Source organism: Bos javanicus, chromosome 7 (genome assembly GCF_032452875.1).
Source record: "Bos javanicus breed banteng chromosome 7, ARS-OSU_banteng_1.0, whole genome shotgun sequence".
NCBI classification, from domain to species: domain Eukaryota; kingdom Metazoa; phylum Chordata; class Mammalia; order Artiodactyla; family Bovidae; genus Bos; species Bos javanicus.
Genome location: NC_083874.1, coordinates 72600827 through 72626572, shown reverse-complemented (window position 1 = coordinate 72626572; position 25746 = coordinate 72600827). Strand labels below are relative to the sequence as shown.

At 37.0% G+C, this 25746-nt stretch overlaps 1 protein-coding gene across 2 annotated transcripts in view; it reads left to right on the top strand.

The window, feature by feature from the left end:
* GABRB2 (gamma-aminobutyric acid type A receptor subunit beta2) overlaps positions 1-25746 on the top strand; it is a 288802-nt gene that overhangs the window by 229483 nt on the left and 33573 nt on the right. The window contains exons 6-9 of one of the 2 annotated variants that reach the window (XM_061424252.1): positions 9445-9582; positions 11250-11402; positions 15311-15555; positions 19874-19987. In XM_061424252.1, coding sequence (XP_061280236.1) covers positions 9445-9582; positions 11250-11402; positions 15311-15555; positions 19874-19987 — 650 coding nt within the window. The remainder of the gene's footprint in view (positions 1-9444; positions 9583-11249; positions 11403-15310; positions 15556-19873; positions 19988-25746) is intronic. The other variant, XM_061424253.1, reaches the window with a different exon arrangement.

Below are 25746 nucleotides of genomic sequence, written 5' to 3'. Positions count from 1 at the left end.
TGATATGTCCCAAAACATAAACAGTGTGCAGGTTTGCAATTCTTTCATCTTGCAGTTAAGTAAATGGCTTCTGTTCATCACTACTCTCTCAAAGGGAGCAGGGATCTGGTGGGCCACAGCTAATGGATAGCATGTGTGTGTGTGTGCTAAGTCACTTCGGTTGTGTCTGACTCTTTGTGATCCCAAGAACTGTAGCCCACAAGGCTCCTCTGTCCATGGGATTCTCTTGGCAAGAATACTGGAGTGGGTTACCATTTCCTTCTCCAGGTGATGTTCCTGATCCAGGGATCGAACCTGTGTCTCTTACCTCTCCTGCACTGGCAGGTGGATTGTTTACCACTAGCAACCCACTCCAGTGTTCTTGCCTGGAGAATCCCAGGGACGGGGGAGCCTGGTGGGCTGCCGTCTATGGGGTTGCACAGAGTCAGACACGACTGAAGTGACTTAGCAGCAGTAGCAGCAGCAGCAGCAGCAACACCTGGGAAGCCATGTCACATGTCAAACAGTTTGATTCAGAATTTTTGTACACATGCCACCCTTAGTAAAATATGTATTAAGTAGGAGAAATGCTAGAGAGAAATTATCAGTCATGGTTCTTCAGCCTTCAGGTTAGTCTACTGCGAAGACCAACACATCCACAGATCCTCTATTGCAAAACTGGTGATGAAGAATATGAATAAGGATTCTAGCACAGTGCCATGGAAAACCTCAGGGGAAAAAAGAAAAAAAAATCCCCACTGAGGGAAGATGAGACCATGTCTTGAGAAATATGGAAGTTGAAATGGGCCCTGAAAGTATGCAGAAATGTGATGTGAAAGATAAAGCTATTGCAAGTAACTTCATGATTTGAACCAAGGCTAGGCAGTCAAAGTGTTACTAATGACTGTGGGCAGAAGACCGGCTTTAAAAGAGGTAGAAATATAACAAATGAGGCTACAATAAACAGTTCTGAATGCCTGACTAAGAATTTGCATTTAATTCTGAACCTGCTGGGAAGGCCATCAAGAAATTCTCCATATATTTTTGTTTGCCTTTTAAGGCATAGAAGAAGCATCATCAACTTCTTTGTAAACAAAGAAATGATAGCAGCATGTTCAGTGTAGATTAGAGGAAGGGGCAACACCTAAAAGGTTGTTGACTAGTCCATTGAGGAATAAAAATAAAAGATGCAAAGATCTAATGCAATAGTAGAATAGCATTAAATATTCAAATAAAACTTGAATGAATACAATTTTGCAGAAAACCTTTAGATGTAGCCCCATCTTCCTTTCTCTTCTATTATTTCATTATTGGTGAACATAGGTCATAGATTATTAAAGAAAACCAGACCTTGAAAAGTGGTGGCATCAGAAATATCACCTCTTGTCCCTTATAAGAGAGGAAGAACTGGGAAAAGATACTTTAATTTTGGAGCTTATAAAAACTTAATGCAGAAGCAACTTTGTTCTCTGGGTCAGGATAGATACCAGATATGCCTTTCCTGACTCCCATGGCAAAGTAAATGAATTTTTCTCCATAAAAACTCATACTCAGTTGCTATCCAAAGGATGGTCCATGAACAAACAGCATCATTTCTACCTAGGATTTGTTAGAACTACAGAATCTTAGGCTCTACCTACTTAATCAGTGTTTGCATTTTAGCAAGATTTCCAAGTGACTTCTGTGCATACTAAATTTGAGAAGCACCAGCTTGTTTGTTTGTTTGTTTGTTTGTTTTTCTTAGCTAAAGGTTCTCTTTTCTGTATTGCTTCAGGATTTAGGGCTCATGCATGTGGAAAAATCAGGGTTGGGAGATGGAGAGGAATCCTAGTAACCATAACCCAGTCAAGTTCTCCTTTCAAGACAGAACCATTTTAAAGAGTTTAAGGCAGTGTCTGACACAGAAGGCTTTGTAAACCACAGCTACTGTTATGATTGTTGTGGCTGTTTTTGCCTATTATTATTTTCAATTGCTTTCTCATGTCTGAAATATTATTTTAATTACTTTAACTTTCCAATCACAGGGAAGCTTAAGAAACACTTCATGGAGCTAAACTGGCAGAAAGACCTACCACTTCACCCTGCTCCATACAGAGACAGTAAATACTGAGTTTTGCATTGAAATCCAATAAAGAAATGATCTTTAAAGTACAATATCTGACATTTTGCTTGATTATGATCGATTTCCTATTCTCTTACATCATACAATTTGAATTTGAAAATGGGATTAACAAAAAACTCAGTTATCTCTGATGTGGGACAAATTTTGGGTCATGACTTGATGATGTCCTCACTAAGGTGCCACTAGGTAATCAAGTCTGACCCATCCTAGGCCAATTATTTGAGGCTGCTCGAGGTCTAGAAACAATTTGACAGCAGAACATTTGTGTCTGGCAGTCCATCTTAAAGAGCAGAGTGAAGAATAAGGTGCAATTAAGGAGTCAGAGCAATCACTCAGAGTGTCTTGGAAACACTTTCATTGCTGAATTTGAAGAGCTGTGGCTGAGAAGTGAGTTTCTCTCTCTCTCCCTCTTGAAAGATCCCTGTAACTTTAATTGACTGTACTCAATTGCACCTTTACACTTATGTACAGGCCTCTGCATGGAGTAGAGTCCATTCTGATTATGGACTGATAGCCTTCTAATCTGGTCACTGAGTTAGTCGTGAGAAGAATGTTTGCATTCTTGTTCTCATCCTAAATGGCAGTACAGTTGACCCTTGAACAACACAGATGTTAGGGGCCCACCCATCAACACAGTTGAAAATCCCCCTCTAATTTATAGTCGGCTCTCCGTATCCACAGTTCTGCATCCTCAGTTCCACATCCATGGATTCAGCCAACCATGGATCATGTAGTATTATAGTATTTCCTATTGAAAAACAATCCATCTACAAATGGACCTATTCAGTCCAAACCATGTTGTTTAAAGGTCAGCTGTACTATGTAGCTGTTGCTGTGTTGAATCAATGGAGACAGAATACAGATAACTACCTAAGAACATTTAACAGTCCAATTGGCAAAGTTAAAGTAAGTATCAGGAGAATAATAAATTGCTTTAATTTTCCACTGGGAAAAAAATGGCACCATTGATAATTCAGTTAATTCTTCTAAATATTCTCATCAGCCTCCACTGTTTAATATCTTGGTACAGGTTCATATTTTTGGCATATTAATATCCTTATAAAATGTAATATTTACTTAGTAGATAACAAAATGAATATATAAATTATAACTAAAATAAGGAAAAAGCTTATTTAAGTGCCATGTTACATAGTTAGATATGTAAGAGTTGTGAGAACCTGTTCAGCTATTTCATAAATGTTTTTAAAATGGTGTATTTTCCTCCTTAGATCTCATTTAGTTAGTACATACATTTACCAATATCTATCATTCATGTCTACATAGATTTACAGATTAACATATTTGTCCTTCCTGATCAGGGTTTAGTAACATTTCATGCAGTTTTAATTCCTCCTAGATAAATTTCAATAAATTTGTATTTTGGTTTATCTGTAGGCCATCTGAATTGATGTGTGTTATGTTTTAATGATAACAATTCGATTTAATCACTCAGTTTCTAGAATCCCATGAATAAAATATAAAAGATGAATTTAACTTGCAAGACACTAATGAGGAGCATCAGTGCATCTCTTGCTTCTGATATCCTTTAAAAGATATCTAATTATTTTTTACTCATTATCATTATGAAAGCTGTAAAGTCAGGTCTTACGTATTTGCATATGTTTTCTTTTATTTTTTAATCACATTGAGAGACTGCTAAATATTCCTTCAGAGAAAATTCAAAGAAAGGAAGAAAACTAGGTCTGCTTTCAGCTAATCCTATACAGTATGTTGAGCTGGCTTTTGAACTTGACCACCCTGGCACTGTTATGGATTGTCGTTCTTTCATCTACAAAAATCAATGATGCAGGAGTTTAGATTTGCTTTCCATTTACAATATTCTATACTTGGTTAACCCAAAATGAAGGCAAGAAGGTTGGGTTTTTAAGCCAGCAGTAGCCAAGGAGTATCTACAATATACTGCTCCATTGTGTCAGATGCCATAATCTCAGACATCAAAATAACCTTCAAATGTTTTGACTATCACTTTGGACAGTCCTATAAATGTCACTGAGCAGCTAAGTTTTCTCACTGTGAAAATGCTTATATGTTTTTATGAAATAGCAAAGTGGCATGTAACCAAATACACGTTTTCATTTATTTTAAATAATTCTTGTTTAAAAAGAAAGTATTAAATTTTGAGCACTATCTACCAGGTACTTTTCTAAAGTGTTTTACAAGGAACAGTTTATTGTTCGTGCTTAACAACTCTGTGACATAGATATTACTATTATTATCTCAATTTTCGTGTGAGAAAATTGAGGATCAAGAGAGGTTAGGTAACTTCAGTTCAGTTCAGTTCACTCACTTAGTCGTGTCTGACTCTTAGTGACCCCATGGACTGCAGCATGCCAGGCTTTTCTGTCCATCACCAACTCCCAGAGCTAGCTCAAACTCCTGTCCATTGAGTCAGTGATGCCATCCAACCATCTCATCCTCTGTCATTCCCTTCTCTTCCTGCCTTCCGTCTTACCCAGCATCAGGGTCTTTTCCAATGAGTCAATTCTTTGCATCAGGAGGGCAAAGTATTAGAGTTTCAGCTTCAGCATCAGTCCTTCCAATGAATATTCAGGATTGATTTCCTTTAGGGTGGACTGGTTGGCTCTCCTTTCAGTCCAAGGGACTCTCAAGAGTCTTCTCCAACACCACAGTTCAAAAGCATCAATTCTTCGGCGCTCAGCTTTTTTATGGTTCAACTCTCACATCCATACATGACTACTGGAAAAACCATAGCCTTGACTAGATGGACCTTTGTCGACGAAGTAATGTCTATGCTTTTTAATATGCTGTCTAGTTTGATCATAGCTCTTTTCCCAAGGAGTAAGCGTCTTTTAATTTCATGGGGGCAGTCACCATCTGCAGTGATTTTGGAGCCCAAGAAAATAAAGTCTCTCACTGTTTCCCCATCTGTTTGCTGTGAAGTGATGGGACTGGATGCCATGATCTTAGTTCTTTGAATGTTGAGTTTTAAGCCAGCTTTTTCACTCTCCTCTTTCACTTTCAAGAGGCTGTTTAGTTCTTCTTTGCTTTCTGCCATAAGGGTGGTGCCATCTGCATATCTGAGGTTATTGATATTTCTCCTGGCAATCTTGATTGCATCTTGCCTGGCATGAAGATTGCATCTTTATCCAGCCTGGCGTTTTGGATGATGCACTCTGCATATAAATTCAATAAACAGGGTGACAACATACAGCCTTGACATACTTCTTTCCCAATTTGGAACCAGTTTGTTGTTGCATGTCCAACTGTTGCTTCTTGACCTGCCTGCAGATTTCTCTAGCTGATAAGGTGGTAACTTGCCCAACTAATATATAAGGAGAAATGTATAATGAAGGATTTTTCTATTATACTCAAGGGCTATGTTATCATCAGGTGACTTTTATTGAATTCACTCAGAAGATATTTATTTAAGGCCAGGTACTCTATGTGCCAGGTACTCTGCTAGAATCAAGAGACAGTTATGTCTCTTCACAATGCCAATCATCTGGATAGACAACCATTGTTCAAATCCATATATATATAAATAATTGTTCAGTAATTGCTTCCAAGTGCCTATTCTCTGCAAGGTATTGTCTAGCAAGCACTATGTAAAATATCTTGCATTTTGACAAAAACCTATATTTTATTATAATGTTTCTACCTATTAAAAAACCATTAGGCTTCTCTTCTTCAACTGTATTGAAATAACATTGATACTCCATGCCTCTCTGCAAAAAGTTTCTGTTACAAGATTTGTAGTGATGAACAAAAAAAGATAAATACTGAAATTTTACTTTAAAAATTTATTTTAAATCAAGGTTTTGGATGAAGAAAGGAGACTAGAGGACCAGAAACACACTCTTTACTAGTTTAGATTGAGTCCTCTATTGCAGTGGTCCCCAACCTTTTGGGGACCAGAGCCCAGGTTTTTGGAAGTCAGTTATTCCGTGGACCAGGGGCAGAGGAGATGATTTGGGGATGATTCAAGCACGGTACATTTATTGTGCACTTTATTTCTATCATTGTTACATTGCGATGTATGGAAAAATACTTATACAAATCGTCATAATGTGTGAATCATATCATCAGGCATTAGATTCTCGAAAGGAGCACGCAACCTAGATCCCTCCTATGCACAGTTCATAGTAGGGTTTGTACTCCTAGGAGAGCCTCCACTGATCTGACAGGAGGCGGAGCTTAGGCAATAATGCTTGAGATGGGGAGAGGCTGTAAATACAGATGAAGTTTAGCAGGCTCACTGGCCGCTCACCTCCTGCTGTGCAGCCCACTTCTTAACAGGCCACAGAGTTGGGGACACTGCTCTACTGGAAATACTGAGTTGACTTTTCTCTTGTCCTATTCTTTTGAAGATGGCTGCATTCTAGAAAACTATTGCCTTCTTGTTTCATAAATACTTTTTTCATGTGTATACACAGATTCAGTTTTATAATACATTTCTAGCTATCTGGCTTGAAATTAGGAGTAAGTTGACCTTCTTTTGTTATTTTAAGTTGTTTTATGGAAGGTGGGAATGTCATCGACTCTAAACAGTTTTATAACTGAGAAATGTATTTCGATAACCAATGAGAAATGGGATTAAATTTGAGTCAAAGTCCTGGACTGTGAGTCCATAGCCACCTTAGGAAAATTTTGCCATTTAGAAAAAGAGTAGTTATCCTTTGGGACAGACAGCTGAGTTCTTAGATTTAGGTGGAGAATATTAATGGAGTAGATTATTAAGGAGTGAGCTCTTTTCTGAGAATCTGCTTGCTATGCCATTTACTTAAAACCTAGGCTTTCCTTTAAAATCATGAAAAACTTACTTTTAAATCATGCTTTTAAGTGAAAAAAAGACATTCTCTAACAAAATAAAGGACTCTATATGTAATCATGCTGATAAAAATGTTGGTGATGTATAATCTATTTAAACTCCACAATTTTTATTACAGTTTGTGATGTTTGCAAATAAATGTGCTTCCATGCATGCTTAGTCGCTTCAGTTGTGTCTGACTCTTTGTGACCCTATGGATTATAGCCTGCCAGGCTCCTCTGCCCATGGGAGTGGGTTGCCATGCCCTCCTCCAGGGGATCTTCCCAACCCAAGGATCGAACCTTCATCTGCTCTATTACAGGTGGATTTTTTTTTACCACTGAGCCTCTGGGGAAGCCCTGGCAAGTAAATAACCCTTTTAAAATCATTAGCTATTGTCCAAAAACCTATCATTATGGAATCACAAGTTCAAGTTCTCAGTAACTGTTCCAGGAAAACTACATTTCTATTATCACACAAAGATGACTGCTCTTTTGAATAAAGAGAACTTCATATTTCTAGAAAAGTTAAGACATTGCCTGACATTGCTATGATTTACACAGATTCTCAAATAGAGGGTACTGTAATTCTTTGAAAAATAATTTGCTTCCACTTTTTCAGAGATTTGACTTTCTCTCTGGCAAAATGTGGTTAATTAGAAATCTCAAGAACTAAGAACTAGAGGATTGGCATGTTACACTAACTAGTCACATGTCAAAAGGCAAAGAACTTAAACTTAAAACAAGTCTTTGTTTTCTAAGTCTTTTAAGTCTTAAAAAAGTCTTTGTTTTATTGCTTTTGAAATTGGGGGAAGCAATATATGTTCTCCAAGCTTCCCTTTTGGCTCAGCTGGTAAAGAATCTGCCTGCAATACGGGAGATCTGGGTGTGATCCCTGGGTTGAGAAGATCCCCTGGGGAAAGAAAAGGCTACCCACTCCAGTATTCTGGCCTGGAGAATTCCATGGATGTGCAGTCCGTGGGGTCACAAAGAGTTGGACACAACTGAGTGACTTTCACTTACTTATAGCTCCTGCTAAGTCGCTTCAGTTGTATCCGACTCTGTGTGATCCCAGAGACGGCAACCCACCAGGCTCCCCCGTCCCTGGGATTCTCCAGGCAAGAATACTGGAGTGGCTTGCCATTTCCTTCTCCAATGCATGAAAGTGAAAAGCGAAAGTGAAGTTGCTCAGGTTGTCTACTTGAAAGTTATACAGTCATGTCCGACTCCTAGCGACCCCATGGACTGCAGTCTACCAGGCTCCTCCTTCCATGGGATTTTCCAGGCAAGAGTACTGGAGTGGGGTGCCATTGCCTTCTCCACTTATAGCTCCTAGACTTGTAAAAATTCAGCTATCTGGATACAGATGTTCTTTGAAGAGATCAATGTGATAAACAAATATACTGTGTGCTTTGAGGGGGGATTTATGGGGGCTTGATGAGTTTGTATAATATTGGTATTTGCTGGATTTCACTGCATGCTTCCCTCTACATCATTGTTTACAATATAAAATGTGTCTATTCATTGCAGTTATGTTTATGCTTACTAATTAGTTATTAGTTAGCTTCCCTTGTGGATTCAGCTGATAAAGAATTTGCCTGCAATGAGGGAGACCTGGGTGTGATCCCTGAGTTGGGAAGATCCCCTGGAGAAGGGAAAGGCTGCCCACTCCAGTAATTTGGCCTGGAGAATTCCATGGACTATATAGTCCATTGTGTCACAGAGTCAGACACAACTGAGAGACTTTCACTTTCATTAATTAGTAAATGTGTGTTTGCCCCACTCTGTCCCATGTATTGAAAGGATCATTATCCTTTTATTATTTTATAAATAAAATGTTTTTATTATACAGCAAGTCTGCACTGACAAGCATAGTAGGTGTCCAATAAGTAATTGTTGGATGAATGTAACCAAACCCCTTAAATGTGCTGTGCCTTTGCAGTGTACACTATTCATTTGTACTTACGCTCTTAAAACTCCTGGAATTAATGTTGATGTAAATTTTTAGGGAGTTCTTTGGAATTTAGATATGCTACACAGTCAAATTTAGAGATCACGTCTGTGAATATTAAAAAAGTTAGTGGCTCACTTCTTCATAATCACTCCTTTTCCAACTTGAAATCCAGATATTTTGTATTGGCAGGAGAGGGTTCAGTACTATTCAATGCTGACTGATAAATGATTTTCCTCTTCTTTTCTTCTCTTAGAGTACCATCCAGGGCTAAGTGATAACATGATAATGTTTGAGAGAATGAGATTCGTAACCAGATAAACCTAGGTTCAAGTCCCAATGATACCACTTCCTAGTTACAAGACTTAATACAAGCTGTTAATTTCTCTAAGCCTATTTCTGTAATGTGGGCCTAATTATTCTTCCACAGTGGGATTATTGTGAGGATTAAAGGTGGTAATATACTTAAAGTGCTTGGTATGATACCTAACACAAAATAACCTTTAGCTGTAGCTATTATCCTTTACATAGTTCATCTTCTAAACAGTTTTTGTTTCTATTTTGTCTGTCTCCTGTGTATCTGTGTATGTGTTTCCTTTTACAGATGGATATACAACCGATGACATTGAGTTTTATTGGCGTGGGGATGATAACGCAGTGACAGGAGTAACCAAGATTGAGCTTCCACAATTCTCTATTGTAGATTACAAACTGATCACCAAGAAGGTTGTTTTTTCCACAGGTTTGTATCAGGGGAAATGGTTAAGAGAAAAGGGGCTTTATCATATTTTGCCAGAAGAGTTCATTTATATCAGGATTGGGTCCCAGGAAAGAATGGGGACTCTAGAAGACTTAGGTCTGTGAAAATGCTCAGTTCCCCAACAGGCCCATTTGGAACCCATCCAGTTATTTTCAAGAAGGTACCCACAGCAAAGCGAATGTGTCTCATATACTAGAGGAGGGAATAAGGGTTAGAGATGGCGTATGGAGAGAAATGACCCAGAAACAACCTGGGTCAGAGCTGTCCCCCTGGCATAATGCATCTCACAGAACTGATTATAATTCTTTGAAACACACTGAGGACAGCCAAGTCACAGTTTGCACAGGTCTGACCACAGTGAAGTTCTCTAAAGACAATAGGATAGGAGGATTTCACATTTTTCTCAGAGGGCAGGACTTTCCTTATGTAGCCTTACCTACTGTTCGAAGCTCAAAGATTTTCCAGATATTTAGAGTGTCTCGATGCCTTTACCATCTTACTCTTCCAGAACTGAGGTCAGGCTGGTTTTAGTCAGCAGTTTTCTCCATACTCATTAAAAGAAAATTAATAAGCCCTCAGGAATATACCTCTTTTATTTTTCTTATTGAAATGAATTCCTCAAGCACAGAAATAGGTAGTACTATAACTGTAGATCTTGAATTGTCCTTCTGCTAAGGACTTAGGCACTTCCTGTCCCTGAAAACTACTTCAACCAAGAATACAAAATAGCCTCCAGCTTTGCAAAGAGAACAACAGAAACTTTTCCTAGATTTGAGGTCCTCTGAACCCCTGAGACACTATGGAAATGAGTTTCTACTTAAAATATTTTTTCTTTAATATTAACGTACTTGCTTCAGCCCATGAGGGCTAGACAAGGCTTTCTTTCAATTAGTAAGAATATTCTCCCCTGCCCTACATGTACACACCCTGTTTATCAGTGTGACTTTTTTATGTTTTAAGACCATGTTCTGTTACGTATCTTGTTTAAAATATAATTCCCTATATTCCCACCATCAAAGGACCCAGTTTCAAGAATCTGATCCTTTAGTTATATCCCCCACAAATATTCCTCAGGAAAAGTGACTCTCCATCCATATTTTGGTGGGTCAGGAATCCCTTTGTAACTTTGATGGACGCAATGAAATCAGATAAAATACTGCATCACAAAATTTCAGGGAGTTGCTATACCAACTGAAGCCTTGCCACTGATCCTCACCTTAACATGCATCCAGGGGCTTGTTGAAGAGATGTCTTACGCTACAGTCAGAGTGTGCATCGTTATTCTTATGTATAAAAATGTACAGAATGGACTTGCTGAGAAACAATTAAAAGGGGAACAAAGGGACTGTCTCAAAGTGTCTTATCATTACAATCGTAGAGAATGTAAACCTTTGATTCAGTGTAGGAGGCTGAGCAGGGAAGAGCTGGAATTATTTTAATTACTGGTGAGGGTGGGATATAGTCAACACTGAGTAAGTCTTGCTAATTAAAAGCCCTGTTTGCTCAACTACTTTTGTATAAGGAAGTGCCCTTCACCAGAAGCTAAAATTGAATTTAGGGAAGATATAGAAACTGTTTATGGGTCTTTAAAGGAAAGTATCCTATAAATACTGACTGATAATGATGATGTTTTAAAATTGTCTTTCTAGGTTCCTATCCCAGGTTATCCCTCAGCTTTAAGCTTAAGAGAAACATTGGTTACTTTATCCTGCAGACATATATGCCATCTATCTTGATCACTATCCTTTCCTGGGTCTCCTTCTGGATTAATTACGATGCTTCTGCTGCAAGAGTGGCATTAGGTAGGCATGGGTCTGACTGCCTGCAGCGTGTGCCTGTGTGTGTGTTCATGCTCTGGTGTACTTTTTCCTTACCCTCAAGTTTGTGATGCGTGACGAGACCTGACTGCACACATTACAAGAATTTGGATATGAGACGTTGGATGATCTGATTCAGCGTTTAAATCAATTGAACACTAATTAAAACTCTTTCATGTCAAAATTAGTTAACTATATAACTGTCAGTAATGAAATTAGTCGCATCAGCTTTATATTTTTATTGAAGCATAGTTCATGTAATACTGCTTGGTAATTGTCCAGTTTTTATCTGTGTTTTCTTACCTGAAAAGACCTATCTTCCATCTTTTTTTTCTGAGTAAGAAACAAAGAAATGCAATGTGTAACAAATCAGTGATCGGAAAGAATTCTAAAGGTTGATTAAGGCTTTGGAATAGCACAACACGGGGCAGGAGACAACAAAGTGTAGGAACATTGGGGAATCATCCATGGCATCACTCATCTTATGCTCTGATGTTTTTCCATTGTAATATCAGAGGAAGAGAATAAATTACAGTTCATGCACATTTTTATGTTGCTAACTCAAGATATAGTAAATTTATCACCGTTTACATGATCTTTATTAAGTCCTGACTAATCCTTATAAAATATAAAGTTGTTAACTGCTCCACCAGTAAATCTCAATTAAATCAGTATTTCCTTAGCAAAGTCATTTATTTATTCCTTCAACAACATTTTTTGTATACCTACTATGTGTCATACATACAAGGCAATGGAGATAAAACCAGTGCCCTTCTGGAAATTATGTTCTAACATAAAAAGGTAAAAAGTAAATTTATTTTGCATATAACATGCAAATTACATAATATAGTAAACATAAGAAGTAAGCAAAAGAAGGGGAGGGCATACTGGGGGACAGTTTAGCATCATCGGGGTAAACTTCATTCAGTAATTGCCAATGGACAAAGACTTGAAGAAGATCGAGTCACATCAATGTCTAAATGAGTCTATTTCAGCGAGATGAAAAGGCCCCCAGGTAGAAACAGGCCAAAGAGGTGAGCAAGGTGACCAGTAGGTGGGTGCAGATTGAATTTCTGCGTACAGACGTCAGGCAGAGGGAACTAAAAGATGTTGAAGTGGTCCAGGAGCCATCATAACGTCTTTACTTTTATTCTGAGTGAAATTAGTCACTGAGCAAAATGACATGATTTCACCTATAAAGGAATAACTTTGACCGCTGGATTGAGATTAGATTTTGGTGGTTCTAGGATGGAAGGAGAATTGATGACCTCTTAGACTGAATCAAGTCCCCTGTGATATAGTCTCCTAAAATACTGTAGAACACCCTTGGACACGAACGACAGTTATAATTTATATTTATTTGGTTTGTGATATCCTTTTTCTTCATAGTATTGAAGATACCTTGGGAGAAGGCCCATACCTAATTTTGCTCCAATTGTATCTGTAGTGTCTCACACGGTGAATGGTGTTCAGTAAATATTTGCTGGACACAGTAATGAATGGAACTTGCAAATATCCTGTTATTCCAAAATAAAAGTCTCTTTTCATTTTTATGCCTATTATAGGAATAGTAAGTAAGTTATTTACTTTTTAAAGAAATGTTTAAAATGTCTTTTATGTGAGCAGTTTAATACTAGGTCAGAAACACCTTAACATAAGATTTAGATAAGTAGTGAAATCAGTATTGTCAGTTTTATAATACACATGTAATAGTCATGTCATACAAGATAAGCTCTAGATGAAATAATGAAAAGTGAAATTGGAAAATGTATCAAACTAACTAATACAGAAAAGATATGAGAACTATAAAACACCTAGATCTAAAATATAACCATGGTTTTCTGGCCATGCTCAGAATCAGATGCTCAAATTTATTTTTTCTGTGTCTATTTCATGAACATGTAGACAAACAAGACAAAAAGTATGATTGATCTTATTAGACAAAATTAAATCAGAAAACATATGTTCCTAAAAAAATAATAGAATTGAAAATTAACATTGGGCTGTGTCATTGGGTAGTGTGTTAAGGACACACAGGTTTTGGAATTAGAGAGATCCCAGTTCAGATGTTGACTCTACAACTTCACATCTGTGTGATCTTGACTTCTGACTCCTATTTTCATATTACTGTTTTGCTACAAAGCTGGACCTTATCAAACCTCAGGACTTTGAACTCCCAGTGCTTTTATCCAGCATTTCTCTGTCCCTCCAGCTATAGCTTTGAGGGAAACTACTCCCCACTATTGAAGATGCTCCCTCAGCTGGGCAAAAAATTATAACCTGAGCTAGTATGGCATTTCCCATAAAGCATTGTGTGATACTTCTGTAGTATTAATCTGTGCATTATGTGCCTACATTCCCAACCCCAAAACACGAAGGCTATAGACCTGCTTCCTGTTACTTTCCACCTCTAGTTTCCATATTTTTGCCATCATTTGTTCATAGCATCTATTCATTGATTTCAATATGCATTCATTGATTTCAGTACTATTACTATTATTTGGGGGCTTCCCAGATGGCGCTAGTGGTAAAGAATCCACGTGCCAATGCAGGAGATGAAAGAGACGCAGGTTCGATCCCTAGGTCAGGAAGATCCACTGGAGTAGGAACTGGCAACCCACTCCAGTGTTCTTGCCTGGAAAATTCCATGGCCAGAGGAGCCTGGTGGGCTAGAGTCCATGCAACTGCAGAGAGCTGGTCATGATTGAGCAACTAAACACACACAAATACACACACACAATTATTTTATTTCCCCTTCATTACTTTCTTATTCTGAAAGACTAAGCTGGTATTCTATTTCCTGTCTTGTATGCTTCCCGTCTGTGCTCCACTCTGGTGCCAGAGCGATTGTCTAAACACAGTTTGTCCCTAATGCCTATCTGGTTGAAGCTGGTCAGTGGCTCCATGTTGCCTTCAATTTTAAGTTCAAGCTCTGCATTAAGCTCTCTGTATGTGGCTTTCCATTATTCGGGCCTTACTTAATCTCCACTTTTCTTATCCTTCTTCCCATCATATCCTTTAATGTACCCACAATGAATTTCTTGAGATTCTTTTGATGGGCTGTGTACTTTCATCCCCACAAAGCACCTCCCTAAAAAAATTCTCTCCACTACCAGTGCCCTTAGATCTACTATCACTTTTGATCTCCAGGTTTTGGTTGCCTGGGTAACTCCCACTCATTCTCCAGGACTCAGCTCCAAAGGTGGGATTTCCTGATCGTTCCCCTGCCACATCATGAGCTAAATTATGATCCACTCTGTTTTCTCAACTCCTGTCTTACACACATGTCTGCATAGCATTTAATTCGCATTTCCAAGTCCCACACTAGATACATAACTATAACCATAAAGCTATGATTAAAGAAAATGTCCCCAATGATTAATGTTTAGTATAAATTAATGATTTATGCATATTTCCTAGGCCTATCACAGGGCTGATATATAATAATTGCCCAGTGTATATCATGTGCTTCCCTCATAGCTCACCTGGTAAAGAATCCGCCTGCAATGCAGGAGACACCGGTTTGATTCCTGGGTCAGGAAGATCTGCTGGAGAAGGGATAGGCTACCCACTCCAGTATTCTTGGGCTTCCCTTGTGGCTCAGCTGGTAAAGAATCCACCTGCAATGCGGGAGACCTGGATTTGATTCCTGGGTTGGGAAGATCCCCTGGAGAAGAGAAAGGCTACCCACTCAGGTATTCTGGCCTTGAGAATTCCATGGACTATATAGTCCATGGGGTTGCAAAGAGTCAGACTTGACTGAGTGACTTTCACCCACTCACTCATATATTGTGTGGGATATGTGAAAAAGTAAAAGAGTATAGTTAACCTTTCCAGCTATGATGAAATCAGCAAGCAAATACAAACATTATTATTCTGTCTCATTTTTGCAGGAATTACAACTGTGCTAACAATGACCACTATCAATACCCACCTCCGGGAGACTCTCCCTAAGATCCCTTATGTGAAGGCCATTGACATGTACCTGATGGGGTGCTTTGTCTTTGTTTTCATGGCCCTTCTGGAATATGCTTTGGTCAACTACATCTTTTTTGGGAGGGGACCTCAACGCCAAAAGAAAGCAGCTGAAAAGGCTGCCAGTGCCAACAATGAGAAGATGCGCCTGGATGTCAACAAGGTAGGTTCAAAGGGCAAGCCCTCCTTGCTTCTTAAAGTCATAGAAGAATGCCTGCCATATAGGTTCATGGTCTTGTTAACAAATGAGAAAACTAAAGCCCAGGGAAGACATCATTTGTGATGGAGACATAATTAGGGCCCAAATTTATGACACATTTAGATGCCCTTTACCTTAACACTAGGGTGGCCCAAACTGCGGTCATCTGAGACCACTTTTGTGACTTTTTCCATTTATGAGCAGAATGTGTAGTATTATTTACTTTATGTTTATCTAAATTAACTCATTTTATCTAAATTTATTTATAAAGGAAATTTCATATCAGTTATATCAGTGTTACTTGCTGGAAGATAATCTTAAATGAAACTACACTATTAATTCTAGGTTATATTACATAGAGGCTATGGGCCTGAGCTCTGCATTCTCTTTGATTTAAAAGAGAAATAAGCAAGTACAGACTTGTGTTAAAGACTCACCAGCAACAAACTGGCACTTCGTTTGTGAAGTCATCAGATGGATAGAAAGAGAAGTGGAAGGGAAAAAAAGAATAACCTTCTAGGTGACAGATAATTAGTTAATGCCTTTCACATTACCACCTAAAATCCTTGAAGCATTTGCATACAAGAGGCCACCATGTTGCTTAAGTCAAGCATAGTCAAAAAACAATTTCCATACGGTTTTAAATCCAACTATTTTTTAAAGCAATCGTTCTCAATCTTGGGTGCCCAGTCAAATGACAAGGAAAGTATTAAAAATTACTGAAGCTTAGGTTTCTTCCCTGGAAATTCTGATTTGGTTGTCCTGGGGTATGCCTAAGCATCATAATTTTTAAAATTATCCTAATATTATTCTAATTTGCATTCAATATTTAGAATTTCCATTTTGAGCCTATTGATAGCAGTTCCAATAGATCTACCTGTCTATACTTCAAAAATACTTCACCTGGCTTCCTGCACTGGTAACTTTCTGCACTGAGCAGAATATTTATGCACATGCTTTCCCTGAGTCCAAATTTAGACCCTTCAAAATATATGAGAAAAACAAGATCTTATTTTAATATATCCCATAAATAGTGTTTATAAAGTAGTACGTAATGTGGATTTGATAAATAGCTCATAGTGATGGAACTAAGAAAATGGTAATACTTTTAAGCCATCTGGAATTGTTAACCATCCAATAATTATTTAATTGACATTTTAATATTTCTAACTTCAATTTAATTCCAAGGATAGCATACCATAAATCATCTCTGCCATTGAATTTTATTTGGAGCAAATCCGTGAAAATTTCTGACTCACTGATATTTTCCATATATCCATAGGTCGGATATTTGATTTTGGACTATTCTGTAAATCAAAGGCATTCCTTTTCCAGGAGATGATATTCATAATAATGCAAATTTTAAGTGTGGCCCTTATAAGTCAGTAAACCACAGGGTCTAGGAAGTTGTCAATCCCTTTTAAATGCTCTCGATTTCAGTTATCGGGATCTGTTAATAGATTCCAAGGTAGCATTATGGCCCTCTCAGGCTATCAAATGAGAGAATGCTTTTTAAATCCACTTTATGATTTTCCTGATAAGAGTAGCTTTAGTAAAGAAGAGAAAATGAATAAATAAATAAAACTATCTCATAGGACTGCAGTTTGAAATGAGACTCAATCAATTGCCTAATGCAAAGCTAACTTAAGATTACATCTGATCTCTTTTTACTTTCATCGACCCTATTTTTTACTTATCAATTTGCATTTAAATGATACATTTAAGTACCAGAGAGCGGCAGTTTTGTTGCAAACTGAACCTGGAGAGCTTCAGACAGTTTTAAATTCAGTGTACAAGATGGAGGCAGGGAATGGTTCAATGGGCAGGTACCCCATAGTGATGCAGAACCCATCCTCTTGGCTAATGTTGGATTTGCAATTCAGAGCAGAGAATGTGAGAGAACAAAAAAGATATCAGAGTTCTTCTAGTGCAGTGGTTCTCAAATCACAGGCAGTTTTGCCCCTGGAAGAGTATTGACAATGTCTGTAGAGGTTTCGATGGTTAGAACCATGAGGAGGGGATTATCACTGGTATCTAGTGGGTAGAAGCCAGGTGTGCTACTGAACATCGAATACTGCATGGGACAGCCTCCGCATGACAATTATCCAACCCAAAATGTCAGTCTTTCTGAGGTTGAAAAACCCTGTGCTAGTCCAATCCTCTGGTTTCCAACTTGAGAAAAATATAAGATGCTTGCCCTGTTCTTAAAACTCTTTAGCATAAATTGTATGAGTTGTTTCTCTGCTTTCTCAATCAGCATGCATAACATCATGGTTTCAGAAGTTACCATTTAGCACAAAGTTCTGAACAAATATTTTGGAGTCAGATTTGACATTTACCATTTAATAGTTATATGATAATAGGCCAAAAACCCTCTCTGACCCTTCAGTTTTCTCATCTGTAAAATGGAGTTGTCCTTATTCAGAAGTTATTATGAAGTTATGATAAAATGTAGAGAGAATAGCATAGTTCTCAGAATATGATTGGCACTATGTAACTGATGAATATTAATAAAATTATAAGCATGATTATTTTAATAATAAAATTTTCAGTCTCCAGTCCTATTGGTGGTACTTGCCTCTGCATTTTACATGCTCTGATATGTAGGATGCAATCCCATCTCTAAAACAAGAGTATCATCTAGAGGAATGTTTCACATTGGAAATTTTAAAATCAAAGCAAAGAAATCATTTTTCAACAGACACTAGCTATAAAATCTGTAACAGACCAACCAAAAACTGTATCAGCTATTTCTTAGGCCAGAATACTTAGAGCCATTTGATTAGATTTTAAAAGGTAACTATCTAATACCAGACTCCTTTTTTTTTTTTTCCTTAGCCCAGCATGGAAGGTTAGAGGAGACCCACAGAGGACTCTGATTGCACAATACTGTCTTTCTTTTTGGCATTATGAATAATGCTATTTTCATTCTTACCAAGAATGTTCCTTCTTTTCAACTGTAATTCTACAGTCATTTTTTTTTTTTTAAAGCTCAGGCACATATAATCAACTAAGTATTGTTGGATGCTCTGGAGAAATCAGTCATGAGGAGAAGGATTCACTTTTACAGGTTCTTTAGATAGTTTTTTAAGAGACAGAGGCAGCATGTCAGATAATCTAAAGTGATTTTTAAACTATTCTGTGTCCTGATGTCAGAGGGGGATGAAAATGGGAAGCCTAGCCAGGTGGGAGCCCACTCACTGGTGCTCAAAATTGTACTTCCAGTTTTCTAATCTCTGTATAAGCTTCATGTAAGGTCTTATTTTAACAAGAGTATCTGCAGCTCTTAGAACAATCCTTAGCCTTGTGTTTAAACTGATGCAAAAACTAAGGCTCTTAAGGAAAGTGAAATATCCGAGGTAGCATAGCAGAGTTAACAAGATTCTGAGGCCATCTAGGTTTTCCAGTCCTTATCCAATAAAATTTAAAAGTCGATTCCACATTATCCATATTTTCAGTTCAGTTAACATCACCTAAAATAAACCTTTCTGTCTATACACAAGAATCCATAACTGACAATCACTATTACTTTCACAGTTGTCTCCATGTGACAAATTAAATTGTAAAATACTAAGATTTTAAAAAACAAACCTCAAACTAGTAAGAGTTCTACTGAATATTTTTCCCAAGCATCTTTAGAAGTAGTTTAAAAAAAAATGCAGTATCTTTTTCAAATGTTAGGAAAGTCCTCCTGTTACACCTTGCATTCTTCTATTTTGTGTGTGTCTGTGTGTGTGCTTGTAGAATTTTCTGTTGATAATTTCACCCACTTTTCTTGTTTATGCCTCCAGGTTTTAGCTCTTTTTTTCTTTTAAGCTTTATGTTGTTTTCTTGTTTATTTTTCTGCCAATAACTAGATACATATATTTTTGAGAATGTAGTTACTTCATCTTTTCAGTACCATTATTCTTGGATATGTGAATTGCCTGCAGTGTCCTTATTGTATTGAGAAACCCACAGCCACCAGTTTTCCAAATAAAGCTGGGCTGAGAATATCTCTATTGGGGGGACATCCTTCATTCTGCATTCATGGGTTTTATGAGTCTCTAAGTTGTCTTTTTCATTGAACCTAAGCTCTTTTAAATTTATCTATTTATAATGTTTGGAATTAGATTTTTAAGTGATAACGTTAAAAAGATATAACTAGAAGTCCTAGTTTCTGTTAAGGTCGGTCTTTCTAAAGGCCAGTAGCATTTATCTATATCCAATTTACTTTAACCACCAATCCTAATCTAGTGGCATCAGTCGACTTAATTAGCACATTCTCTACTTTGTCTTCCAGATTTTTTATAAAGATATTAAACAAAATGGGACCCAATATCGATCCCTGTGGGACCCAACTGGAAACCTCTCCCCAACTAGACGGACTACCAATTACGATTTCTCTCTCTATACGGTTAGATAGCGAGTTTTTAATCCATTTATTTGTATTTCTGTTGGAGCCAATTTGTTTAGCTGTTCCCGTTAAAATAATGTATGGGAGTTTTTACAGATAACCTATGGACTTGTATCCATAGAGACGTGGGGATGTGTTAAACGTTTTCATGGGACCCTAATGGGATTTTCTTGGGTTTTTGGTTTTTTTTAATGTAGTTATGATGAATCTAAACTGCAGTGTTCCATTCAGACATTATTGTTGTGCTAAAGAAAGAAACCAGATGGATCATGTTTTGAGAGCTCCTTTTCATTTGTATTGAGAACATGGAGTGTCATTATATGCCCCGGCCTTTCTTAGTTTTCTTGTTGTGTTTCTTCTGGTTGTTGGAATAGGTGGAAAATTATAGTCCCTCCCTAGGTTGGCTCAGAATTCAGGAACCTATATTTTTCTGTCCTAGATTATTCATTTGTGTCTGAGAATGTTATGTTTGCATCAAGTCCTTATTTCTTTATTAGTATTTATATTTTATAAATAAGTATTATCTCAGCAGGCCCAGTGTTGCTATAATGATAGAAAAGAGGCAGTAATTGAGATTGTTTTTTGTCAATGCTCTTGACTTAAATGAACTCCAAAGAAAGTCCACTGAGGGCTAAAACTTGGAGTTTGGTTTCTGAATCCTGACATGTTTACACGTCTTAATTGGCAAATTGTCGTTCACCTTGCCATCCCAATTGGAGGAGGGAAAGGGGGATGATAATAGTCACCATTCCAGATTATCATCGCCTATGTGTCTCTCAGTTTTCTTCTATTTCTCCGTGAGGCCACAAATGGTACTGAATCTGTAAATCTTTCCTATGAGGACTTGATGCCAGATGAGTTGTCATTACTATATCTTGAAGTATCATATTCTTCCTTAGTTTTGTGCCTCTAACCCCAAATTCCTTGATTCCTCATTGTTACTGCCTTTCTGGTGGGAGACAGGTATGGTTAACCTCTTAAATTGCTAGTTTGCTTTGCTATTTTAAGTTGCTTTTTAAACTTTGTTACTTGGTGTGTTATACATAGCAAAGAGTCTGATAAAGGGTATCAGGTAGATTCCAGAAGAAGAGATGTTTGAAACTTCATTACTCAACTATTTTAGTTCTAATCCCCTACTATGCCTATTCCCTTAGGCTGTGGTGTTGCTGCTGTTCTTGTTTTTAACCGAAGCCACTATTGTGGAAGTGGAAGTAGACTGATTTGATTGGGCAGTATTGTAGGCAGAATGCTAATCATGTAGAAACATGTCTGACAGAGTTTGGGCTTATAATGAAAATGGTTGAAAAATACTGTATTTTTCAAAATCAGAATCAGAGTATACTTCATGATTCGTCTTTGATTTACACTGGGTTAAAGTTACATGAAAATTCAGGAATCGCCTCAGATTATGAGAATATTTGAAGGAAAATGTGCCTCTTTGGTGCTCTTTTCAACTGATGGCTTGAAAGAGTTAATGATACTCTCTGATGCTATGACGTGGACCCTCATGTGTCAAGGACTCTTTCTAATTCATAAAACAGTATGTTAAAAGGAATGATTTACATTGAAATATGAATCTTAATATCTTCTGCATTTATGGTTTTTTTTTGTTGGGTATGTGTTTACTCTGTCCTTTGAATTCTCTTTTAAGTTCATGTTTAGAGTATGAAATAAGGGTCAATATTCAAAAGTTTAAATATTGAGCTATTAAACCTTTCACCTGAAAAAGTGTTAAAATGTATTTGACAATCCTTAGAGTTAGGAGGGTGCACCTGGATGATGGTAGCTGTTAGACTGAACTGGGTTCACAGTCAGGCATGGTCTTTTATGAGCTGAGTAATATTTCACTTGTTTAACCTTTCTATCCCTCATGTTCCTCAGCTGAAAGCTGAAACACTAATTTTTGCTTCATGGGACCACTGAGAGGATAATTTGTTGAGGTCTTATACAGTACCAGGCATAGAGCACTCTATAAATAGTCACTGTTCTGGGGATGGTAGCAGTGTATATCTTTCCTAATTTTTATTTTGTTAGATCTATTACTGTTTTATGATTATAAAACTAATTCTTGGCCATGCTTTTTTAAAAAAATATGCAGAAGGCTATGAAAACCAGCAGGGTTGACACCTTGTTAACATCGCCCTTTTTTCATTTAGTGACATACTTTTATATAAATAATTATGCTCTACTATTGAATGTATGCTATTTTCTACGTACCTTTTTTGTGTCTTTAAGTATACAGCATTTCTAATAACCACAAACTATTTCCTTGAATGTACCAGGATTTATACAACGAGCACCTGTTGTTAGACGTGCATGGTTTCTAAGTAGTTTTCGATTGTAAACAACTCAAATAAGTGCTCCGTTGCTGACATGTTTGTACACCATTGATTTCTAATACATTTCTTAAAGTGAAATTTCTGAGTCTAAAAGCATATGCCTTAAAATTGTGATGTATGTTTCAAATTGTTCCCTAGAAACGTTCTACTGTGGTTTATATACCTACTATGAGAGTGTGGCGGTACACACACATGTGCATACACACACACACACCACCTAGTCCTTAAAATGATGAAAAAATAGAAAACTGATCTCTGTTTTCTGTTGTAAAAAGTGTTAGAGAAGTTGAGATATAAGAATCCAAAACCCATGTGGTTTTCTGTGTCCAAAAGCCATAGAGGATAACATGGCAATGGAAAAGCAAAATAATCAGTACCCAACTACAATTGAAACTCTGCAGAGAGACAGAAATGCATAAGGAGAGCCAATAGTAGGAAAAGCCTATAGAAAAAGTCTGTCTCAAAATAAAGCATCTAAACAAAGAAGCAGCATGGCAGCTATACAGGAAAGCTCTCAGACGACATATTTCTCTCCCTCTGTCTCTCTTTCTCTGTCTCTCACTCATTGGTGGAGACAGAGGAACTCAGCATGCAAAAAATAATGACTCTTTATGGGAAAAAATACTTCAGGATATATTAACACTTTAATTTAAAAGTGTTTTTCTTGGAAAAATTGAAAGAGGGAGGAGGGTTCAAGATGGGGAACACATGTATACCTGTGGCAGATTCATTTTGATATATGGCAAAACCAATACAATATTGTAAAGTTAAATAAAATAAAAATTTTTTAAAAAAGAAAGAGAATATGAAACAAAAGGCCAAGTATAAACAATTTTCTTAGACACTAATTAAATCTAAAATTCTAAGAAAGAAAATCAGTATGGCAAAAACATCAAGGCAATACCACAAAGTTCAGGCTATAGAAAACCATGTCAAATACAGAAAAAGAAAAAAAGAGAAATACAGATAAAAACCACTTAGAGAAAACAATAAATATACAGGACAGGTACAGCAGAGTAAGCATACAGAACTGTGGTTTTTGTGAAATATAGGATGAAACAAAAAGAAAATAGAAAAAATATTTAAATCTGACATCATTAACTGATTATAATGATGATGATTAATATTTCTTGAATGCCATGTGTCTGCTTAGACACTCTACATATCTTGTTATGACATAAGTCATTATTACCCTATGTTGTGAAAAGTGAAAGTGAAGTTGCTCAGTCGTGTCTGACTCTTTGCGACCCCGTGGACTGTAGCCCACCAGGCTCCTCCACCCATGGGATTCTCCAGGCAAGAATACTGGAGTGGGTTGCCATTTCCTTCACCGGGGGATCTTCCCAACCCAGGGATGGAACCCAGGTCTCCCACATTGCAGGCAGACACTTTAACCTCTGAGCCACCAGGGAAGCCCACCCTATGTTGCAGTTGTTATAATTTTATAGATGGTGAACAGAGGCCTGGAGAGTGTAATTAATCTTCTTAAGGTTGGATGACTAAGAAATGGTTGAACAGAAATTATGACCAAAGGATACATTCTAACTACTATGCTATACATTATGTTTATACATACCAGTAATGAAATTAATCATTAGGCATAAAGGATATACTGAGTTCTGAGATAAAAATTATATAATACCATTGCCACTTTATTATGTTCCTTTAAAATTACTTAAACTTTCAATCAGAAAAAGTGAATGACCTATGAGGAAGGGAAAATAAATCTGAAACTACTCTACAGCAATATTAAATTTTATAAGACAATGGAAAAAATGTTACAGAGTTTGGAGGGGGAGAAAATATAACAGAGAATTCCATGGACTGTAAAGTCTGTGGGGTCACAAGAAGTTGGACACAACTGAGCGACTTTCCCTTTCATTATTGGTATTATTTCAAGGCAAAAGAAGGACAATCTATCCTTAGTATGCAAAATCTAAGGGAACAACCAAAGAAAAATATTATGGCGTAATTTTAAAAATCTGGCTCCCAACAGAAGATAGTCAAAATAAAGAACTTTAGAATAGAAAAAGTTAGTATATGCTAGTATGTAGAACTGAAGGTAGCATGTATAACTAAAACTCTATGACTCCAAAATTTAAGTTAGAAATAAAAGATAACTGAAATATTTTTAAAAAATTAGATACAGAAAATATATTAAAAATATAAATCAGGATAGGTGTGACAATGATAGAGAGAATATTTGTTTTCTAATTCATAGCAAGGACTCAATATTTGCATTTTATTTTTATAGTTTATGAATCAAGGATTTGAAGGTTAAGAATATCTTTTAAATTAACATAGATAACTTACACAACTATGTTTTTTAAAGGGTCTACCATACACTACCTTAGGGTCATCTGAGATGTTTGGTTAAAGACTAACTTCCCCCCGAAACATAAGTCAAAATGTTGAGTAAGAATGGTGAGGAATTGACCTTTCCATTTCTAAGAACTTTTGGTGTTACACTAAAGCATGAAATCTGAGCCATTATGGACGAAGAAGAATCAAGAACTGATAATTCATCTTATAAAACCTTAGAAAATCAGGTAGAAATAAACAAAAGAGAGATGCAGAGCAACATTATTTTCTAGTTAAATATGAAGTCAACCTAAGTGCCCATCAAAAGACAAATAGAAAAAGATGTGGTGTATAGAGTAGAATATTGCTGATCCATGAAAAATGAAATATTGTCATTTATGACAACATGGATGGATATAAAGGGCATTGTGCCAAGTAAAATGAGTCTGACAGATAAAGACAAATACCACATGATCTTACTTGTGGAATTCAAAAAACAAATGAACAAATAATATGAAAATATACCCATAGATATAAGATTAAACAGCTATTTGTCAGAGGGGGAGGGGTGTCTGTACTCTATGGACAGAATAGCTGAAGAGGATTAAGAGGTACAGACTTTGATTTATATAATAAATAGGGAGGGTACAGACATCATAAAGGATATTGGTCAATGATAACGTAATACCTTTGTAGGGGCAGATGGTCATTAGCCTTATTGTGGTGATAATTTCATAATGGAAACAAACATCAAATCATTATGTAGGGCATCTGGAACTAGCAAAACATTATGCAGGTGGTGCCGTGGTAAAGAATCCACCTGGCAAAGTAGGAGACACAAGAGATACAAATTCAATCCCTGGGTTGGGAAGATCCCTTGAAGGAGGAAATGGCAACCCACTCCAGTATTCCCTGTGGGATAATCCCATGGACAGAGGAGCCTAGCAGGTTACAGTCCATGGGATCACAAAGAGTCAGACACAATTGAACGACTGAGCATACACATGTCAACTATATTTCACTGAAAAAAAGATACAGATAATGTATGTAAAGCTAGACATCAGAATAAGGATAAGGACAACTTAAAAAAAATGTAGAGTAGAAATTAAGATGAATGAA